Below are 23033 nucleotides of genomic sequence, written 5' to 3' on the forward strand. Positions count from 1 at the left end.
TTAAAAAAAACAACTGTCATGTATCATTAGAACCAATCAAATAAAACGTAAGTAGGTACTAAGGATGTTCGTCTGATACGTAATAAATATCTCTTAATTATGTTATTGTTATTAGTCTGTGGCAGGCAAGAGGAAAGGAAGCGTGGTGCGGCATAGCGATATTTTGAATTGAATATTTTTAAAAAATAACTAAGGCCTTATTTAAAACGCGAACAAATCAGCATTTACTAAAATTATATTTTTACTAAAACGGCCTCACAATGGCTGACGCAAAAAACAAGGAACAGTCAGTAACCAAAGAACCTATGATCTACGTGTGTGGAGGTAAGGGATTCTTTGAAATTTTTGCTTAGGAAGAAAGTACCTATCGATAGTTCAAAACTAAGGCTTATAGATTATGAGGCTTAATAGGTACTTTGTAGATTACAAAGTTGAGAGTTCAATTGCAAGGGCAAAGAAAATGTTTATTAACTGTTGCTTCTAAAAAGAGTAAACAAGTTTTGCAGCACTCCGATTATGTTGGATTATAACATTTAAGTTTTTGTAGAAAGACCAGCAATAATAATATGACAATGTCAGCCTAACCCATCCAACCTTCCACAACCCTTTATCTTATATAATTTTTTGTGTTTGATATTCATGTATGTCTATTTCAGAATGCCACAGAGAGAATGAAATCAAACCCAGAGACCCCATTAGATGCAGGGAATGTGGTTACCGGATCATGTACAAGAAGAGAACCAAAAGATGTATCCTTTTCAAAACCTTCTATATTTATAGCATTTCCATAATTTTAACTCTTAAGCTGCCTTGAATTACACTTTGGATTATCCACTAACTCTACTAAAGCATGCAAATCAGGGGATTAATTCTTTTTACACCACACATAATATTTATTGTACCATTTCAGACATTCATAATTTTCACTTGACTGTTAAATGTCGCATGTTTTGGTTAATTTTTGCTGTTTCTTTAATTTTGTACCTATAAATGTTATGTCACAAAGAAGTGGTATTTTACTTTACTATTTCAGTTTAACAGTAGGTATACAACAACTAAAGGTCATTTGCCACATCTGAAATTATTAATCTTGTTATGTACCTAATGTGCCGAGGTTTTTCTTGCAGCTTCTTTTCCCCGGCTATACAGGTTGTGAGAAGCTGCAGTAGTTTTAGGCGGATGAGACATTCGTTATGTAAAAATTGACGATTCAAAGTGTAACTATGTTACCTACTGAATAAAGATATTTTTGAATTTGAATTGAATATCCCATTTGTTTAAAAATGTGGTTAAAAGATAGTTTTGTTATATTGACTAGTACTAATGTTTTAAACTTGATAATAATTAACTAAGTTTAAACACCAGTCATCATCTCCTTAGTGGGTTAACATTTCACAGGGTCTGCTTACTCAACCTGACAATTTTAATGGTCTGGTTTTTCACAAAAGACACTCCCTGTCCGATCATTGGTTTCAACTTGTGATTTCACAATGATAGTCATAGTCAAGCATTCTTCCAACTACGCTACCACAGCTCTGAGTATTGGCACCAGTTTTAAATCTTAAATACCAAAAAACACTGTTGATCAAAATTGTCAAAAATATTTTTTTTTTTTTATTAAATTGAATTATAGGTATTTTCATATGGGTCATTCCTTGCTGAAATGTAGATTAGGGTAAAAAGTTAACCATTTGGTAATTATTATTTTTTAAATTTGTTTGCAACATTGGTAAGTATAATTTGTGTACTTTTTGGCTATTTAATTTTGTTTGCTATTTTATGGTGTATTTATTAATGTTATAGCATGATATTTATTTTAATAACAATCACTATTTTTATTTTAGATAATGCTTTAGTTTTGCTTTATTCTGTGGGTGTTACTAAACTAATGTGCTGATGAATGGGCATGCAACGTTTGTGAGTGTGTAAGTGACACAAATATTTACAAGTAAGTATATATAACTCTCGGTGAATTGATATTTTTATCTACTTCATTGTACCTACTTATATTTTATAAGATTATCAATTTCACCCAAATTTTATATTATACTATATAAAGCAGGTTGTTAAATATTTCTATTACTTCTAATCTAATCTTGCCTACAAAATTTCACTATTGGACAAAGGCCTCCCATTCTTTTTCCCATTTTTCGTGGGCCTGTGCGTACTCCGGCCAATTCCTCTGGCAAACGTCCAAGTCGTCACGCCATCTCTTTCGAGGAATACCACGACGCCTGTACCCATAAAGCACCCATTGCGTGACAATCCGCGCCCACCTTACAGTACCACCACCTTACCATACATCAATGACTCAGCAGGATACATGTGAACATGTCCGGCCCAATCCCATTTAAGTGTGGTGGTTTTATTTCCCACATCAGTGATCCCAGTTTTTGAACTAGTGTTGTATTGTTTGATACCCAAATACACTACATTCAATCACTCTTTAGCAGAGCTTGAGCAGAATACATGTGGGAAGAAACTGAAGTGAGAAAGAAACTGGAAGATCCCCTTTCATTCAGTGATTCATTGACCAGTAGCTCTTCCACTAATATTCGATTCTTTTAGACGTACTTATTTATTTTTTATCCAAATAAAATGTAACAACAAGAACATATGAGCGATGAGTATCTGTCGTCGATCGTATCACACCTGTGTAGGCGTGATGCTACAATATGTTGTTAAACATATTATTTCCTTGACTCAAATTTTCAGTGGTTGTATTTGACGCCCGATGAAGAAGAAAGAAGACAACAAAAATTTAATTTACATTTAGTTTATTAATCTTACCATTATAAAATATCCATCCATATAGTATAATAAACAATATGTGGGCAAATATTTGACAAGTACTTTTTATTTTATACCTATCTTATTAATAATGTACACATTTTATGCATAACTAAGACAAACCAAAAATACGAAAAAAAAATAGCATGTATTTCGCAACTATTAAAGTTGTCTCATTACCATTTAATTATAAACATAATACAAGTGGCAAAAGATGTGCAGTTTTAAGCAGATGCAAAAGCCACTGAGTGACAAATTACAACCTTCATAGAACATAATCCATTGACTTGACTCTTGCAGTCTCTGCTTAAAGCTGCCCTTGTGTATAGCCTGTCTATGTTGCGTCTATTACCAGTCGTCGACAATGCCATACACATATTATAATACAGAAAACACATAATATATAAAGTTTATTGAAGCCATAATAATAGGCCATGGTGTATATTTGCTACAAATATGAACTGAAACAATTTACAACTCGTTATACATTTCAAGATATGATTTTATGGATATTTATCACTATCTACAATATTGTAAAAAATGAATATTGTTAAAATCTTATCAAATATTCACCCAAATGAAGAGTAAGTAGTAAACAAATATTCTAGCACAAGTTCTATTTTTGATATGGAAGACTCTTCAAGGATTTTTATAATTACTCTAAATTTCGTTTATGGAAGTTGATATGCCAATTGTTGTCAATATAAAGGATTTTGGAAGTAGAAGTTATTCATTGTAAATACATCATAGTATATATTTTATAAAAATACATACAAAAGGGTAATTACGGTACAATATCAAGATATTCTTGATAATATTTTAAAGAATTTGTAATATGTTTCATTGATATTTCAAACGTACTTTACCTAAAATGTGGACCACATAATTTTACTGTAAGTTTTACAGATGAACAATTTGGAACAGAAGATTTCTTAACTTCCTCGACTTCACGGAAGTATATTCCACTGCGTAACTCCTATGCATCTTATAGTCACTAATTATAACAAATACGTAAGCCTTACAACGGAAGCAAATTTAACAACATTAAAATTATTTTAATTGAAATATTTACAAGACTTTTACAATTACATTGAAATAAAATATACAAATATATAATATAATTAAAGCGCATCATTTTGTTTTCACACACTTCTGAGTCAAACCCCAGTATGAATAATTACACCTTAAATAACAACAGAAACAAAATTGCACATTAAATTACCCTACTTAGTATAATTTTGGCACTAATTATCTGTGGCACTATAATTAACTTGTGTTTCTTTATTTTGACTTTCACTACTATCAATATTCTTCATCTCACTATCTCTTTCACTGTCACACGTCCTATCGGAAGACATGGCGGCGTCTTCGTCGTCGGAGGACACCCTGCCCGCAGGCGGAGCCGACGTCCCGGTAGGTTCTCTGTACTCCAGTTTCGTTGGATCTTTCTCGTGCAATTTGCGGGCGAGGGACTGCAGACTGGCTAGCGAACTTGCACAATCTGTTGTATCAATGTCCGTTAAACTTACGCCCGCCCGCTCTATTTCTGTAAACGTTCCAAACGGCAACTTAAATAAACACTCAAGTCGCATTACATGCATCTTGCTTCTTAGATGTTTGGCGAGGTGTCCATGAATTCGGAAGGCAATGTTACAATCTGAGCATCGAAAAGGTCGGGGGTTGAAAGAAGTGGCTGCTCCGAATGTTGAAGTCATAGAAACCTTATTGTGATGCGAGCCTGAACGTTCATGTTTTTGAAGGTGTCCTCTTGTTCGAAAACTCACAGCGCAAACGCTACATCTAAATGGTCTTTCCATGTAATGTATATTTAAGTGCAGTCTCAGTTGCGAAGGTTTAGTAAAAGTTTTATTACAAAAATCGCACACTCTGCGTCCATCTTCCATGAGTCTTCCGGGTGGGTAGGAACCACTATCATATTCCTTTCCTTTAGTCACTTTGAAAGCAACTCCACCGACTCCAATCACTACTTTTCTCGCAACAGGATCGTGTTCAAGTGCAGGCAATTGTGCCGAGTCAGGCTCTGAAATATTTGTTTCTTCCTTAGTTTTTTCCTCTATGCTTATTTTAGAACTCATACTGTCATCAGTTTGTGTATCGTGGGTTAATGGAGGGTTTTCTTCTTGCGATTTTATAAGATTTATCCTTGCATGTTTTAAATACTCTGAAACAACGTGCTTTGCGTTCTCAGCATTCGTTGTATTTGGTATTCGTATCTTTTTAGATTCTACACCTACAGTCGGTACAGGAATATCTTTTTGCGTGGCTACCACCTCGTCTTTAGGCACAGGTGAAGTTTTCATAACATTATCATTGTCATTTACTGTTGTGGTATTGGTCATTAAACGTGAAGAGACAGTTGTAATACTAGTTACAGTTCTAGTAGACGCGGAGGTTAAATTACAGCTTTCTCCGCTTGCTTCTTTTCCCGCAAACAAAGTAGATTTTTCTAAATCGACTTTTCTCATTTTGCTAAGGTTAGATGCAAGTTGGCTTTGCTTTATTTTGGAATCTAAAAGTGCTCTCTCTGTTAAGTAGGTATGTAACATAGGTTCTCCATTTATCCATTGGGATTGATGCTGAGGAAGTTTGGCAGTATTTGACGCTAAAGAGGCAAGCACACTCGATTCTCTAGCCGTCGGTATTTCGGTAGTGTTGTTTGTAGGTTTCACATCATTCTTACTGAGATCCATCGGTTCATTATCTGCGTCTCCCGAATCCACAGAGGCGCTCCTAACAATTTGTCTGTTTGGACTGAGATCTAGTGTTGCAATTTCTAATCCCGTTGGAGTGTAGGGATAAGTAGATGGCCTTGCACTAGTGATGAGACCCGGTGTAGCCGAGGTAGCCGGCCGAGATCCGCCCAACGACAGCAAGCAATGTGCTGCTTCATGTTCCGGAAGCCTCGATTTATATATCTCCGTATCTGCAATTATACAAAATACAATTATGTGGAGGAAGCAAGAGAAGTGTGTCCTGACACACAAAGCAAATGGAATTCTATAGTCTCTGCTTACCCCGGTGGAAAATAGGCGTGTGTCTATACCGGGTGGCCCAGAAGTTCACGTTCAAAATGAAAAAATAGATAGAGGGACTCATTAGCTACCAGAAACCATGTATGTTCAGCGATTATTTACGGTTTCGGAGATATGACCCATTTTGTACCTTTTTCTAGATTTTCTACCTTACTTCAAAAATCATCATTTTGTGGCTATCTCTTTCTTAATAATTATTTTATTTAACTTCATAACTATGCCTAAGGATATGTACCGTTAGGTGAAAAAATGAAAACAGTCAAATCAAAGATAAAAAAAAAAGTTATTGGAAATCATAGTGAGAATTCGACCAAAATTGTTACAGTTGTTAAAACTTCGCCGCAGAATAATAAACACAAAATGGGTCATATCTCCTAAACCGTAAATAATTGCTGAACATACATGGGGGTGTTTCTGGTAGCTAATGAGCCCCTCTATCTAATTTTTTATTTTGAACGTGAACTTCTGGGCCACCCTGTATATGTATGTACGATTATTGATTTAAGAATATTTTGATTTGAACTACGTAATGTACGCAAGATAAAGACTTAATTTATAAAAAAAAGAATTTCTAATAGAGAGGATGTGTGTGATTAAGTTAACGTGTTAACTCTAGTGTAAAATCTGCGGCGTATAAGTTGAACAATGACATTGAATGCGCAGTGACAAATTATTGAAGTGCGGTATGAGGTGGGATGCGACGGGCAGAGCGTAACCATGACAACAAGAGACGCTTACCTGCGCGGACGACGACCGCCATTTTTGTACAAGTTGTACGCCACGGATTATAATGAACTTGAATCATTGTAAAACAAAACAACTTACCACTCGATTCTGTTTCGCCCTCGTTGCCTTCGTCGCCATCCGATTCTGTCTCGTCGTCAGTTTCGCCAGATTGCGCCATTTCTCCCCCGTCAATGTCGTTGCCTTCGCTAGGGTTTATACCTAATTCGCAACACTTTTTATAATGAGCTTTACTCTTCATATGTTTAGTAAGATTTCCTTTTGTCTTAAAGCTGTAATAATTAAAACAGGTAAATTAAATATTTTGCCAAGTAATGATTCATACACAGTTTTTAAATACAATACAAGTAAATTTACCTGAAAGCACAATGGATGCAAGTGTAAGGGCGCACGTCGGTGTGTGTCCGAATGTGTTTTTTCAGCATAGACGGTTTTTTGCAACGAATTCCGCATTCAGAACAGACGTACCGTCCGCGACCGCGTCCACGCACGTAAGTGTATTCTTCATTGCTTTCAAAACCACCTGCTAACTCTTTTTTTGGAACGTTGTCGTTAGGTTGCAACCTTTCATCCGATTTTTTACAGTCTGTGGATGATGCCGTCTGAAAGTATAATTCATGTTAATAGTTTATTTCAAAAACATTATATACAACAAATAATTGCATCTTGATTACGTTGGATACTCTCAATTTACCTGTTTGTTGTGTTTGGAATTCTTATTCCACTGTGATGAATGAGTTAATATGAGATCCTGTTTAATCACAGCGACGGCCACGCTCTGCGGTCGATGACGTGAGTCATAAAGAGACATAGCAGACGATGCTGACAGTCCCAACGGGTCTGGCGTCAGCTCCGATAATAACTGTAAACAAATTAACGCATTTTATAATGCAACTATCATCAGCGTAACACTTGTCATAGTCTGTCATAGATATACGTACCTGCCAGTTGCTGTACATAGAGAGGAAATGCTGATTGGGAACATAAGTCGGTTGAGGCCGATTTATTGTACAATAAAATACTTTGGTCGAGCACTTTAGACCTAAATATGTATAAGCATTTCCATTTAAATAAAGTTGACCGTAGGCCTTTGCCGGGCGAGGAGTTTCAGGAGATACTAAAGGCATTGTATTAGCATTTGGTGTGATTCCGTGGTGCCTTTTTGGTGTAAATGTGCCAGGTTTCAAAGGCAAAGTAGACGGTCTTAAAAATTTGGGCTTCCTTTCTTCTGAACCAGTTTTGGTAGTACTTTTTTGAAAGTAAGCCGTTTCTGACCTTTCGTTCGATGTTGAAACTGTAGATATTTCTTGAGGGTTAGAATTTTTCTGAACTTCAGACGAACTTGGAATTTGATTATTGTATATTTCAGCTTTAGTTATGAGGTTTTCAAAATTAAAGTTCCGTATTTCGTTATCTGATTTCATTTCATTCTTGGACGAGATATTAAAATGTAATTTCTCCTTACTTTTCTTAATGGAAGGGTAATTAATATTCTCTTTTAGCATCGGCGTTTTAGACAACCCATCACTGTTTCTTTTGAGAGTCAGGTCTTGTCTGCCTATTACCGGTTTAACTACATTAGCTGAAAATATTTTTGGAAGAATGTTAGGTTCATCAACATTTTTTATCTTTATTAACGGAACATTAGACGCATATGGAGACAGCTCTGCGTTGTAGGACTCGTGGTTTTGACTTTGTTTTTCAGATTCTACATGTATTGGTCGAACAGGACTCCTCGAGCCTCGTATATTTTCGTATTTAGGTATGACAGTCGTCTTCTCAAGACTTGTTGGCATCATCGAAGTATGGGCGCCTTCTGATGGTGATTGTAAGGGTTTATCATTATTTATTGTGCTCTTTGACTGTAATTTAGGACTCCCTATGTAAACACCTGGTGTATTGGGTCCGGGTATACCAGGAACGTGAGGAATAAGTTTTCCTCCATGTAGAATAGTTGAAGCTCCGCTCGGAGATGACGATGGACTCAGCGGCGGCAAAGTCAATGGATTAAAAGCCGTAATCGCACTCAGTGGAGGAAATTGAAAATGCGTGATATCGTGAATGTTCGGCATAGTAGAAACAACAGGTGCACTCGACATTTGGAGTGTTACTCGTGGAGTTTTAGGTTGAGTGGTTCCAATTATTTCTTTTGGTGTTGGAGGGTTATGTACCATGGTTCCACCCGAATGAAGACCTGATCTTACGACAACGCTGCTAGCTTCTGTATCATTTACGAGCTTAGAAGGAGAAAGATTCTGCTGGATTAAGATAGGCGAAAGTTGATTTTTACTTGGTTCAATCCGCAATGTAGTGGTACTGCCCAAATGATCAACAATTTTTACTTCACCTCCAAACATTTGTAAAGAAGTAGAATTATGTCTCATATGTGGCGACATTTCATCTAATGCTCGCAGTGTTGCAGAACTCGCATCAATACATCTTATTTTGGGTGGTGGGTACAAATCGATAGAACGTGGCGAAATGTTTTCAATAGACCTTGGACTATAAGTGTCGGATCTGCTATCTAACCTCCTTTTTGGACTAGCTATTGGCTTAGCTATTTTCATATTGTCTGATTTTCTGCTCTGTAATTCTGTGATTGATCTAGGATCAACTAGTCTCGTGTTTCCAAGTAGTGGTCCTGGAGAAGGCAGAGGAGCGACGACTTCATTCGATTCATGCTTCATGATCACAAGATTATCAGGTTTGTTCCTCAGCGGTGGCGATTTCGTATTTTTGGGAAATGTATTAGATGTTGTTTCAGGTAACCTAACATTAACGGAATTACTCCTCACAAATACGTTTTCAGGCCTAGTAGCCTTAATATCTTTTGGTGCGGAGAATGTGGTTGAATTGTTAGCGATTGATCCTTTACAATAATACAGTCTGTGTACTTCCAAATTTTCCGCACTTCTGTAAATAATCTGACATAGCGGACATATAAATAGGGGTCCTAAACCATCCACAAATTCACCTGGTACTGGAATCATGCCATTGGCTTTAGTTTTCAAAAGCAAGTCCTTTATAATAGAACCCTCCGGATTAAGTGGGTGCTTATGATGATCCAGCTGTGAAAAACTTTCTGAATGAGACCTTTTTCTAAAGGAATTATCAACTTCACTGCTACTTTTTGTCAAATTAAGTGGTGATTGTTCACGTTTTAAATCAGTGGTATTATCCAAAAATTGTTTACTCTCGGCGATTTGTTTTATCTTGCCATACTTCTTTTGTAAAGGAGTATCTATGACGTCAACAATAGCTTCATTATCTGATATAATTTTAGAGATATGTTCGGTAAGAAACTCAGCATTCTGCGAAATACTCTTTTTTAGCTTATCTTTATCATCCGTGTCCTGATAAAGTGCTGCTCTAAATTTTGGTTTATAAATTGTTTTCATTTTATTATCGTTCGATGACGAACTTATTGATATGGTACTGTCGTTTGTCAATTCTGGTGAAGAAAACTCATTAGGCCGGGGCATTTCAAAGCGAATCACCGAAGGCTCAGAACCCATATCTGAATTTGTTGTTGGTGGTATGGATGTGTCGCTTTCAGATTCGCCTGATAAGTCTTCGTCGTTGATAGCGACTGGTACGTCTGCACCTTGCAATCGTAATGCATGTGTTCTTGATCGTCGATGTTTGTATAAGTTAGATTTAGTTTTAAAAGCAAATCCACACGTTACACATGGATAAGGTCTCTCGTTCGTGTGAGCTCTGATATGTTTTTGAAGAACTGAAGGCTTGGCACAAGATAATTTACAATAAGGGCAAATATAACGCCCTCCTGATGCTCCATTATAAGCATCCCTGATAAAATCATTTTCAAGGTTCTCAGTCTTATTGGAAAATTCATCAGTGAAACTGGTCTGACCAGATACTTGAACATTATTTACATTGCTTAATCTATTACTTTCGTTATAATTAGTTTGTACATTATTCTCCACATCTCTGGTATCCGCATCAAAAAATTTTATCTTCTCTATTTCTGGGTGAGCTGCTGCAATGCTGCCATTTGATATCGAACTGTTGCAAGCAGAGTTTACGATATTTGCTTTTAGTCTGGTTTCGCTAACCTTAGGTTGGTTTGGCGGAAAGACAGATATGGTAGATGCCATTTTTTTGAACTTTTTATGAAGATAGCTGTGGTCATTGTTGTTAGAGAAGTTACCGTCCAAACGTTTCTCTTGTGTGAGCGGCATCGTACCCGCGATCTTATACCTGTAAGAAAGAGAAGGGCATTTAGAATACAACTTATACGATGATGATCACTCATAGTATTTTGATGTTATGACCCTATTTGGTAAGTTAAATATTTTATAAATCAAACATGCTTGGTCACAATAAACAACTATCTTTTGAGAAAATAGTACTATGAACGACATTTACACATATGAGCAAATTTACTAAACGACAGTAATAAATAATAAGTTTAACTACTATAAAAAGAAATTGTGTATTTATCATTACGTGACATACACCACTAAAAATAAATCTTAATATTAATGAAAAATGTTTAGGCTGTAGGTACGAGTGTTTTAATGAACCGACCGTCAACAAAACAAAATAGTCTTGCTGTTGTGGTGAACGAGTACGAGTTGACGCAACCACCGCGCATGTGCCGCGCTATTTCTATTGGTGTGTGGTGCGTGACATCATCGTGACGTAGCTACATACTTGCGCTAACAGACGAGGATAGCCCCATTTGCCTAACGCCATTTTCTACAACTTCATTTCTCATAAACATATTATAGTAATACAATACATACTGTTATTTATGACGTTGGATAAATTATGAAATTGCGTTTATTGCGTCTACTACATAAGACTACTTTTTAATTTTTACAATCCTATGACGAAATATGCTAGTGTTAAGTATTAACTTCAGTTTTTTATTTTCGTGGAACATAACAAATATTCAATAATATGTTCGCTCCAATGCTAATAACAGGTACCCAAGCATGAAGCGAGTGAGATGCGAGAATTCTCAGTGCGGGTGTGGGTGTTTATCTAGACAAACCAAACGCATGTGTAGTTGTGTGACGGCGGCGACCTCGGTTTATGCTCACTCCACTCCAGTCGTTCGCTAGTGGACGGCTGTGTTAGTACGTTCCGAGAAGGCGTTACAATTTCTGAGAACCAGAGACAAGCAAGCTGCTCTGCTCGTTCAAGAACGAGCGAGCAAATAGGCGCATTACGCAGTACACACACAGACACGTTCCCTACAATCAAAGTTGTATACGTGCCTTTCTGCGCCTGTGTGCGCTCTTTATTAACAAGTCGAGGGATTCTATTTTCTTGGAAAAAAGTTATATACCTACCTCCTGATTATATACGTTAAATACAGTTTTGATGCATATTCTATCTTTTCGCGTATAAGAGCTGTTTTAATGAATGTTTCTTTTATATTTTTTGATAACATTATCAGTTGTAGGCCACGTAATTGATAGGAGATACATGATGACGATGCAGGCGTGATAGAGAAGGGTGGCGACACGAATACTTGTGTTGTAATGAGACAAAGGAATCCCGGGTGTCGGGCGGCCGCCGCCCGCCGGCCTGGCGCCAAGCCAGGCGGCCCTGGCGACGCCTGTATGGAGTCGTGGTCCGCCTGCACGCCGCCTCCCGCCACCGCCACCGCGCCGACATGAATTGCCTTTACCTTTCCCGAAAGTTCAAACGCTAAGAGGCGATATTATGCATCTCGTTCCACTTGCCCACTTCTTTATTTTGCTACCTATTGAAACGCGAGGGATACTTATTGAAAGCCACGTTAGTACGAGTTAGGTAGTTCCGACATAGGTACCGGTACTGTTTACAACCATTACGAAGTTAGAGGCATAATCAATCATTCTACTAAAAAAACTCCAAATGACCTATAGAATTAACTCAAAAATTCTAGCCTAGTTTTGCAAAATTTACCTATTTCATTTTAGATTTCAATTCGATGTTCATGTCAATTGTTGATAACAAAAGCTAAATAAATCTGTAGTAATTTAATCAATTGTGTTGTAAGTAGGTATTTCCCGTACACAGTCCATATTAAACTTTAATTCCATACTTGAACACTTACTTTTTGCTGTTTTCAGCAAGAAAAACCTGTCATTGAAAGTATTTTGAATACAGTTATTGATTGATAAGAGTAGAGTCCAGTCATTATCTGACTTTGTTTATTATAATATAATCATCATTCGAACCCTGACCTATCTATCGCCATATATGAAATATTAAAGGTAATAAAAATGTAAACAGAAATAATTATTTCTCTAATAAAATATATAAGTACCTAAATCATCCTTTACTCAACGCTACGCCTCTAATGGGATAAAATAATTGCGAGAGTTAAAATAGGTTTTCAGGTAACTAAGAGATATTAAAAATGATGTTCTTACCGCGGAAATGTGATCAATCCACCATTATATTAATTCAGTCTTGATATCATTTGTTTACGACTCTAGAAGTAATGTCAACAAGTCCGATAGGCTGCATTTCACCCGCGCACAAGTGAATCATCGTTAATAATTGCGCGACGATCCACGCCACTCACACATTCATACACCTGTAAAATCGTCACTCGTGTCTCAACGGCGCCCCGATACAGAGACTACTTTCTTTTTCACATATAATATTGACAAGTGAATAGGTAATTAAATTATTAATTAGTCTGCAGGCTGTGAATGTATCTCGGGTGATCGCACATTCTAGTAACAAGCGACGCACGTCAGCGCTCCGCGGATGTCTGTTCAACTGCTGTTTGTACTTTGTCGTGGCTCGTTCCGTTCCGTTCGGCTGTACGGCTGACCCCCCTCGGCCCGCGCGCCCGCCCCCTCCCGCGCCCCTCACTGACTCTGCGCCTACTGTGAATAGTGATTCATGTCGCGTTTTATCTATCTCCCTCCTTCGCCGCAACCGGATCGGTCGTTCTTCGTAATCTATTTATACATCTATTATATGCACGGACTTTAACACTGCGATTACGGCATCATCTTTAGCAGCAAAAAAGAACAGTTTAAATGGATTTGGTAGTGCTGTTATAGGTACGTTGAAAATGAATGACCAATCTTGTATCCGTGTGTGTTTAAGACTTCATTTTTAAAATCTTCAAGACTAGTCTAACGCGATTGATAAGTTGATTGGAGGTAGTCTAATAGTACCATTCTCTGCATTATAGTATTTATCCGCAATGTGAACGACACGCAATGTTATTTTCATGCAGCACTGATTTTGTAACGGTTGCGCTCGACTAGAACGGGTATTGGCTTTGTATGCCCCCGTCCATTTATTAACATTCTCTTACATGTACATAATCAACACCGAATAATACCTTGGCTTGGATAGGTACTCTGCATAATGGTGTAGTTCTCTCTCTCTATTTAAGAGCTGCGCTTTTGTTGGTGGAGTAATGGTGTAGTTACGGTCCATTATTTAAGTTGATCTTGAAGAAGTGTTGTAACCCTACATCGAATTTATAATATAATAATGATCATTATTCATATCGTTTGGTTGTCGTACCCCGATATATAACTTATCTCGTGAACTCCCTATCTATTGGTAAGACCCCTTTATCAAAATTATGTATAGACATTATAATTTTGCTCGGTGATGAAGCAAATAAGGTTGGCGTCATTATGGACATTAATCTACACAAGTACCTACTAAGCTTCGCGATAATTTCCGAAGTGGAGAAACTCCACAACGGCGCTCGCGCTAGATACGAATGTATAAACACATTATTTGCAATGATAATTGGTAGCCGCTTTATCAGCGGTGCGGAGGCGATGACGCACGCGCTTCACTGATAGCACGCAGTCGTTCGATCGTGAACAACTTGGCCAGGAAGCGGGCGATATTCCGCCACGATACCGACCGTGCTTTGTGCTTGGATGGATATTATCACATTATGTCCAAATTCATCTGTGACGATCAACGATCACCCATCTACTTCCAATTGTACAAGACACTGCCAATGCGTGTAACAATCATCATCATTTTCAGTATTTCTGGCCTTAGCATGCGGATGATGGGGACTAGTGGAATATTTGTATTAGTAACGAATAATGCTTCGTCAATTTGGTTTCTCTTATTATCACGTTTCCCCCATGACCATAAAATAAGAACATGCATAAAACTGTTTTGCGATTGCTTTAGTAGTTAATCTACTGTTATGCATAAATGACGTAATGATTCTGTTTATGACATTCTCGCTAAATTATTCGATTCAAAAGCTTCTCCGCTAATGATTCATCCAACATCTTCAGTTGAGTTGCTGCAATGCAAGTTGTTTATTTAACATTTTAAATTTAGTATTGTACAATTGACTCCATAGGTCTAAACGCCAGCAGTAATGCAAATGATGCGTTTGCTGCGACAGCTGTTTGGTTGTGCGAGTGGTATGCGAGGTGCGGAGCGCGGGGCACTTGTTGCGTTGTTTGGTTGGCGACTTGCCGTTCTCGCCTGTTGCCGAATGTCGACGTCACGCCACGACCTTGAGCCACGCGGCACGGAGAATGTCTGCTATTATATTTTGTGTATCTATTCTATTCTGAAGAAAGTCAAAGATCGCCTAAGCATAATTTATGTATTATAATAGCTCATCCAAAATCCATGAATGCAAAGCTATTTCGTGAGAAAAAAAACAGACACCATCACGCACGACAATATACTTATAAAATAAAAATATAACCGGAGTTTTAACGTTTCTAACGGAGAAACCATCGTTTGAATTGGACCAGTTAACTTATTAATAATAATATATCCACATCGGGCATTTGGCATCGCGGCTATTGAATAAATGTGTTGCGTCGGTCGGGCGCCACGAAGTCGCGTGGGCGGGAAACCCGTCTTGTGGCAAACGTTAACTACAGCAACCGAGACAACAATATTATAGTGTATTCCTCGACGTGCTTAAGTTTTCTTTGATACTTAATCTACTTCCATAATTTTTGGTTTGAGCAAATAAACCTGTTTGAAAAAGGCAAAGTAAAACCAAACACTACGTGCAACACTGCGTCAATCCCCACCATTTACAGGCTTCCCTCGGATCCAGGTCATCGGCTGGCCGGCCGACCGCTATGCCGACTGGCTGCCGAGACCGGCCGCGCCCCGCAAACCGATCTCCATGTTAGGCTTTCTGTGGAATGACCACGTAACGCCTACTTATTATTTATTTATATCTACCTAATCGCGAATTAAATGACACGCAATCACACAGGAATTTTATTAAGAATGTTAACTTAAAATATGGGAATGACGGACATACTTCTCACCCCCCGAAGACTAGATGATAAACGTTTTTATTGCTGGTGGTTAAGACAAATTTCCAAATTTTCGAAAAAATAAATAGCTGATAATACTTGCACTGAACACGAAAATATCAATCTATATTTCGAAATTGCGACCTTCAAGTTACTCGTATGCTAAATTAGCAGAAACACGAGTTTTGCTGACAACGTGCCAATGTTTAACTCCCACCCTTCCGGAGTTTCTCCAGGTGCGACTGATACATGTGTTTATTAATGTCCATATTACTTATTACTTACTGCGAATAAGCAGATTGGCTCAAACCAAGGAAAGCAAAATGTTACACTCTCTTAAATGTGGTAGAATACTATTAATGTAATACTGTTAATGTATATGTGTGTCGTAGATTTTACCTGAATAAACTTTTTTATTATTATTATTATTATTATTAAATTTGTGGATAAACTATAGCAACTTGAATCAACAGAATGACGTCATCCTCTGCGAATTCCATCGTTCACATTTACCGACCAAAATACGCCATATGTATGAATGCGACAATAATATTCATGAGTCAGAGCTCGGTAACACTTGATCAAATAAATACCCTATTCATTGTTGCAAGTCTTTCCTCCAGATCGATCATTGTGATTTACATTCGTTGGAAAATGTTACGCTAATAAGATGATGTGTGCCGCTGTTTGTTGTTGTGATTCGTATAATAACGTAATCTATTGTTTGCCGCTATTATGAATTGGCCGTGTATTCATTTTTGGAAGTGTCGTTTTAGAATTAACAGAAATAGTTTTGACAAGAGTCTCCTGACATCATGCTCTTGTGTACGTGTGTTGGGAGAGACCGGAGAACGCATTGGGGTTTTTGGACAGTCGCCAGCATTTGAGGTGTTCCCGCTTCCGAACTGCATTCCCAAACACACACATTGCCTGCTGTTTGCCAGATAACTATTTTTGTTTCTGTCAAGAGTTGCACGTCTCTATTGACTTCAGGAATAACATTGAAAGTCGCCATATTGAATCGAATGAAAATAATGTTGTATTTCACAAATGTGTTTATCACATTCTGTATGATGTATGGGTAATATTCTCCGCCTATCAAATTTTACTATCAACAGTGATAACGAACTTATTATTCTTAATGTGATAATAAAATGAAAATTCATGTTCTCGTGAAACGCAGTAAGTAGGTAATAGGTACTAAATGCCACAAGGAAAGAATCCTATTATTATAATACCATAGTGGCACTCTACGCATTTCTGTGTGATTTATAATGTTAATATGTAACGCGCAATAATGAAACGGCGATGATAACCACTCACGAGTTTAATCCAACAAAAGGTGGCTTGCTTCCAAAAAATACTGTCACGTCGGTCAAAAAGAGAGTAACCTACCAGTGCTATAAATATGGTTACCTACGTCTAAGTAACCTACGCATTTTGGCAAAGATTTTTATAAAAGGTATTTAATCGCATTTTTTGCAAGAAAACTTATTTTATGTAACGCTTACCTGCTGCTTAAAATTAGTTTGTTATCTTTCAGCTATCCCGTAGCTTTTAGCTTCATTGTAGTTCACCAAGAATACCTGGAAAGATTTAAACATACTGTCAATTTATAAATTATAGGTTCATATTAAATCAAAAAATATAATTTTGCCACATTTTCAACAGTTTTGCGACTCTAATAAGGCTTATGCAAATACCTACCTAGTTATTGATTTATATGTATACATCAACAGCTAAACCCGTCGTACCCTTTACTATTATGTTGTGCTTGGGACGGCCGCTCGGCCCCGGCCGGGGCGCACGGTTCCAGGAAACATAGCACGCGCCGCGCCGCGCCGCCCGACCGCCGCGTCAGCCGCTCGGCGCAAACATACCTTTTCACATTTACGATTCCAATATTTCCAGGAATCTCCTCGCTTCCCTCGCACAAAGCTATTTTTGACGAATTGTGTTTTGTGTTATATTACGAGTTCGTGTTTGCAAAATGGCGTCGTCTGTGGGGTTGCCTAGCTTTTTTTTGGTTAATCGTTAACAAAAATTACGAAAGGCGTAAATACCTATAATGGCGTCCCTTTGGAGCTCATCAAAATGCCACCTACGCGCTTTCCGTTACCATAGCAATCCCTGATTGATTAAAATTGAACATTGTGATTAAGAGTATTATTATATTGTAATCACACTTCCCCATAGGTCTTTAAATTATTTAACTTTGTAGTTAGTTCGTATACCTGTCTAGATTGAAACGTATTTATAGAAACTGCGGCTTCACGAGTTTATAACATGCTTTTCTGTTTTTAGATTTAAATAATATTAGATTCCAAAAATAATCTAATATCAGTAAAAGTGAATTTGTTTTGCGAGTTGTGCAGAAAGTATGTCCTCAACCAACCGTTGCTGACGTAAACAAAATTCAATAAGGGTCACGCGGCATTGTGTTCCCGGCGGCCTCTGCGACACTTACATAATTAATTATACTACGTACACTTGTGCACCTATCACGGTGTGTTTAAGTGATAACTGAACACCGACTAATACATTAATTTGAATAACTAAACTGTTCGACAGGCTATATAAATAAATTTGCGAGTTTAGTACAGATACTTAGTTGACTAAATCGAATCAAACGAGCATTACCTATTAAAAAGTAAGCCGGAAAGTTTCCTATCTGTTTTAAAATTCATACGATATATAAACACAGAATTTATTTCGAAGTCACTAAGCCAGTAAATTAAGGGAGCGACAATGCACCTGCGCCGTCGGCGGCTGCTGATGCGTTGCACAAACGTCCGGTGTACTTACTTATAAGTATAATATTACATTATTTAGACGTACAACATATATTATAGAATTAATAACATACCAGTTTAACCTTTCGAAAGACTGGTCCACAGCAGAGGTAGTAACAATTAGTAATTACACAGGCGCGTGGCAATTTATAACCTATATTATCAAAATTACTTCATCCAACTTTTACATAGTGACGCGACATACGCCTACTCATACATTGATTCTCCTTAGTATTAGACATTTTTATTGTAACAAACTAAATAAGTACCTACTTTAACGCAATGTTGGAATAAAATTATAATGTAACACATACTCTGGATATGTTTTTAGGAGAGCTAAACGAGATGAATGGAAAATGACAGCAAGTGGTTGTGGCGAGGTGGCACGAACGGAAACCTGTGGGACCGGTCGCGGGCGGCGGTTTTTGTTCCCAGCCACTGTCGCCACCAGACCACCACCGCCGCCTGCCTGCTAATGGAGCCTGCCATTCAATGGGATACAACGACTGCAATCCAAATTGCTGCAATTAAGCTTACCTTCATACGTCTAAAATTGCAAGTTTCATGATAATTTAACTACTCATACTAAGCATCGACGCCATCGTGTGACGTAGCTCTATGACTTAGCAAATTTGTTTCTACACATTAACACTTATAGGTAAGTACGTAAAAACTAACATTGTAATCAGTCACTGGAATGATACCAGAATTTCTGACTAAAATTTACAACGTTTTGCTTAGTATTAAATAGAACCCAGTATCCTAGAATAAAGAATAATACTACGTATATAAGGGTAAAATTATTCGTCCTGCACCAATTCCTATCGGGCTGACCTCACCCCCGTTGGGTAATACTTTAGATTTAAATAGCCGTAAGCCGCTTAGGAGTAAAGGGGAGCGCGCAGACAGTCTGTCTCGCTCGCACTTGCGCGTTAGGATGAGATTTTTGTATGGAGTGTCCGGGGTGTGCCAATAGGTAAATCCTACTAGTTATTTAATTTATCTATTTGTACTGCATTTGGTTATAGTAAATAAACTAAGCCTTGAGTTATGTTAAGCAAAGGAGAGCAACCAGCAGTGAGTGGTCTCGAGGCAAAAACAATTCTGCTTGACTGGAAACTCGTTACGAGAACATGTTCATTGTTTCTGAGAATCGCGTTTCCTGTTACTTGGTTATCCATCCGTGTTTGTTCAAATTATCTTTGATATTATAAAGTGACTTTATCATGGTAGTGATAAACTATCTACTAAAGAAAGTTTTTTTTATAAATACTAAACTTGTTTTCATTGTTCAGTCTACATTACATATATGTTGTGTAATATAACTATCGCTACATTAGCTTAATTAAGTACCTATTGACTCGATATCACCTTGAAGACGGTCTGCGTCACACGGATCCTCTCCGCTGTCATGACATGACGTTATAGTATATTTGATGTCGTGATCATGCCACATTATCGCCGCCATTTCGACACTTAACAAAACGAGCGCAATCTAGAGCTGCGCCTGATCGGCAGAGGGTGACGATAGGCGTACGAGACTGCAAGATGGGAGTGCGACCGGCACGCGGCGGGGGCGGGCGGACATGCCAAGGCAGGCAGGCGAGCAGCATATTTACTCATACGCCCGAGGCGTAAATCACCGTGCATCTATTTCGAGTGGGCCGGCTCGGGCGCGCGGTGCGGGGAGCGGGCAGACAGCGCTGCCGGTCTGGCGCCAGAAGGATTCCCCAGCGCCCCTCCCCCTCACCGCACCACTCGAGGTCACGCGCACCCGCGCCAACTTGCCGCGAATACCTCACCTATACCGTCCACCGCTCTGTAGCTGCTCTCTAATCTGAACGCCTGCCGACGACGCTGACCAACTACAGCATTTTAAGTACCATGTTGCCCGTTTGTTATTCCGAGATTAAACATTTCTAGGTATAACATTTGCTTTGTTGAATTAAATTAAATAATGAATTACAGCAACAACCGCAACCATAATTAATAAACTATTAACCGGTTTATTGTAGCCCTTTATTCTGATAGTTTCAAATAAGGACAGGTGTACGTTATTGAACCGTCGACTTTCGTTGTGGCATTGGTGGATAAACCTACTCAATAATAGCATGAGTCAGTAATTGGGATCGCGGGTCAAAAACCAGTTGAAATAGTCGCCTACTTAAGATGTGTATACGTGTGTCGTAAGGTAAAGAATTCGCTGGCACTAGCAAAGTTGGCTAGGTTACAACGAAGTTGTATATTGCCAGTTTTTCAATATCCTATTTGCACTTGTGCTTTCAATAGAATCTGCATCTAAAACTCTGATCTGAATGATCACATTTTTTAAATGATATAACACGATCCCAATGGAATGCAGGAAAAACCTTTACTATAACACCACAAGTATTTCGGTGACTAATTTGAAAGTAACCATACTTATTTACGTTGCTATTAGTCGCCTTTGACTCAACAGGTCTACGACGTGGTTTTCGATTCCGCGAAACTTGTTTACATTACAGAGCAAACAAGAAATTTCTTAAAAACCAGTTATCGTAGTATTAGCTTCTATACCTACGACCTTATTATTGTAAGCTAGAATGAAATGAAGTGCGCCTGTAGGTACTCACTTGTCAAAAGTCAGCAGATAGTGTTGACCGAGTAGCCATTGTTGCAAGAGCCGCCCCGGCCCGCACCCGCGAGCCCCGCGCGGCGCGCCGTGGTGCAGGGATGCCCTGCGGTCATTGGTTACTCATACATCTTGCAAAACCTTTGCCCATTCCATCACACTAGTTTCGGTGTTTGTTTACATAATAAATGGCACAACACTGTCTTCTCGATTCAATTCTCGCTTTCGAAAACTGTATTTTATTTAAACATAAAAAAAATGAATATATTAAAACGTAAAATATAGCGGAGCACGGAAAACACGCGCAGCGTGCTGTAATGCTGATCACAGACAGAGAGAGAATGAATACCTTTCTATACTGTACTACCACTTAAAGATACATAAACAGATGTACAGCGACGCACGACATACATCGTATCACGCACACATATTCAAATAATCAAACGGCTCTCGTTCCACAGGCTCTACGGAATCATTGGAGTATTAATTCAAATGAGGGACTTTCCAGGCTGTGTTTCCTAAAAAAATATAGATGGCGCTGTTCAGATGCAATGTGATAGTTACCTATTTTGTCATTGCTAAGGGTACATAATTATATAAATAATAATTGTTGCTTGATATTTGGATCCGATATAGTATAAAATTATGTTGCTACATTTTATTTTGATAAGAATAATAATAGGTAGATGTATTGTGAGTTGTGCCTAGGTGTAACAAGGGCCCTCATTTATACCGAAAAATAAAGATAAAAGTTGCTTATGTCTGTTATCCATGAAATTAGAGGGTTAAAATGAAGATATATCTCTACAGCGCCATCTGTAGTTTTAGTGTGATATCTTTAAAGTAATACATGATCATCGATAATTTATTTTATTCAAAATATAATATGACTGACTGATTTAGGTATATCAAGTAGACATATTCTTTAGTTTGTGTTTATTTAATTTTACGCAAAACGTAACAGCAGTGATCTATGCATGTAATGTTTAATTTTAATAAGTTAAAATAAATCTTAATCAATTACGGTTTGTTTCATGAAACATTATTACAAAAATAATAATTTGTACTTATATCCAGCGACCTAGTCCTCAGTTAGCGCAGACAGCGCCCTCTGTAGAAGCAACAAGCTATAGCTTGTTTTCTAATTTGTAGTATGTGTATATGGTTGTTTACAAGTTTCGTTATGCTCTATAGATGGCTCTCCTATCGACGTGCGATCTAAACTTTTTTATTATCAAGATTGTTGATTTGAGGGAGGCCCTAGGCGACTGTTTATGTATTTTTATTATTCCTGAACTGCTTTGGTAAATACCAGAGAAATTCCAAATACTGTATAGCATCAATCAGAGGCACAGCGGCCACTCCATACAATCAACTAAACTTGTGCTTTTACACGCGTGTATGTGTGAGTGACCTACTAGGTCTACGCAAGATTTATCTCCCTATCAAGTCAATTTAATGTTGAAGGCAGAAATATGAAGAAATAGATCTGCACTGTAATCTCTAGAATTTTTATATTTAGACACCTATCTGAAAATACGCCCTGCCCGGAAGCTTGTATATGTATTGGTGTGCAGAACCTGTCAACTCATAGTGTAGGGGTCCTCTCCGCAGCGAACGTCAACTTAGTTTCCACCGGGGTAGATCGACTGTTGTGACGGGCGATCGTAACACACTTAATTATAAAGAGAGGGAACCGAGAATCTCGCGGTGCTCTCTTTTCATTTCCAATCACTTAAAAAAAACTCGCGTATGGATTTCCTGCTGCATTATGTAACTGTTGAATGTC

At 38.0% G+C, this 23033-nt stretch overlaps 2 protein-coding genes across 3 annotated transcripts; one reads left to right on the forward strand and one right to left on the reverse strand.

The window, feature by feature from the left end:
- The first annotated feature begins 107 nt into the window (after positions 1-107).
- On the forward strand, positions 108-2841 carry LOC126376166 (DNA-directed RNA polymerases I, II, and III subunit RPABC4). The gene is made up of 3 exons (XM_050023380.1): positions 108-324; positions 657-749; positions 2716-2841. The coding sequence occupies exons 1-3, from the start codon at positions 261-263 to the stop codon at positions 2736-2738; spliced, it is 180 nt and encodes a 59-aa protein (XP_049879337.1). The 5' UTR covers positions 108-260; the 3' UTR covers positions 2739-2841.
- On the reverse strand, positions 2761-21586 carry LOC126376156 (transcription factor HIVEP3). 2 transcript variants are annotated; one of them, XM_050023358.1, is made up of 7 exons: positions 21246-21586; positions 17353-17427; positions 7529-10808; positions 7282-7449; positions 6945-7189; positions 6669-6859; positions 2761-5734 (listed from the first exon to the last, which is right to left on the reverse strand). In XM_050023358.1, the coding sequence occupies exons 3-7, from the start codon at positions 10787-10789 to the stop codon at positions 4035-4037; spliced, it is 5565 nt and encodes a 1854-aa protein (XP_049879315.1). In that variant the 5' UTR covers positions 10790-10808; positions 17353-17427; positions 21246-21586; the 3' UTR covers positions 2761-4034. The 2 variants fall into 2 exon arrangements, with proteins under 2 accessions (XP_049879315.1, XP_049879323.1); XM_050023366.1 differs by lacking the exons at positions 17353-17427; positions 21246-21586 and adding an exon at positions 12980-13345.
- Between the last annotated feature and the right edge of the window lie 1447 nt (positions 21587-23033).

Source organism: Pectinophora gossypiella, chromosome 2 (genome assembly GCF_024362695.1).
Source record: "Pectinophora gossypiella chromosome 2, ilPecGoss1.1, whole genome shotgun sequence".
NCBI lineage: Eukaryota > Metazoa > Arthropoda > Insecta > Lepidoptera > Gelechiidae > Pectinophora > Pectinophora gossypiella.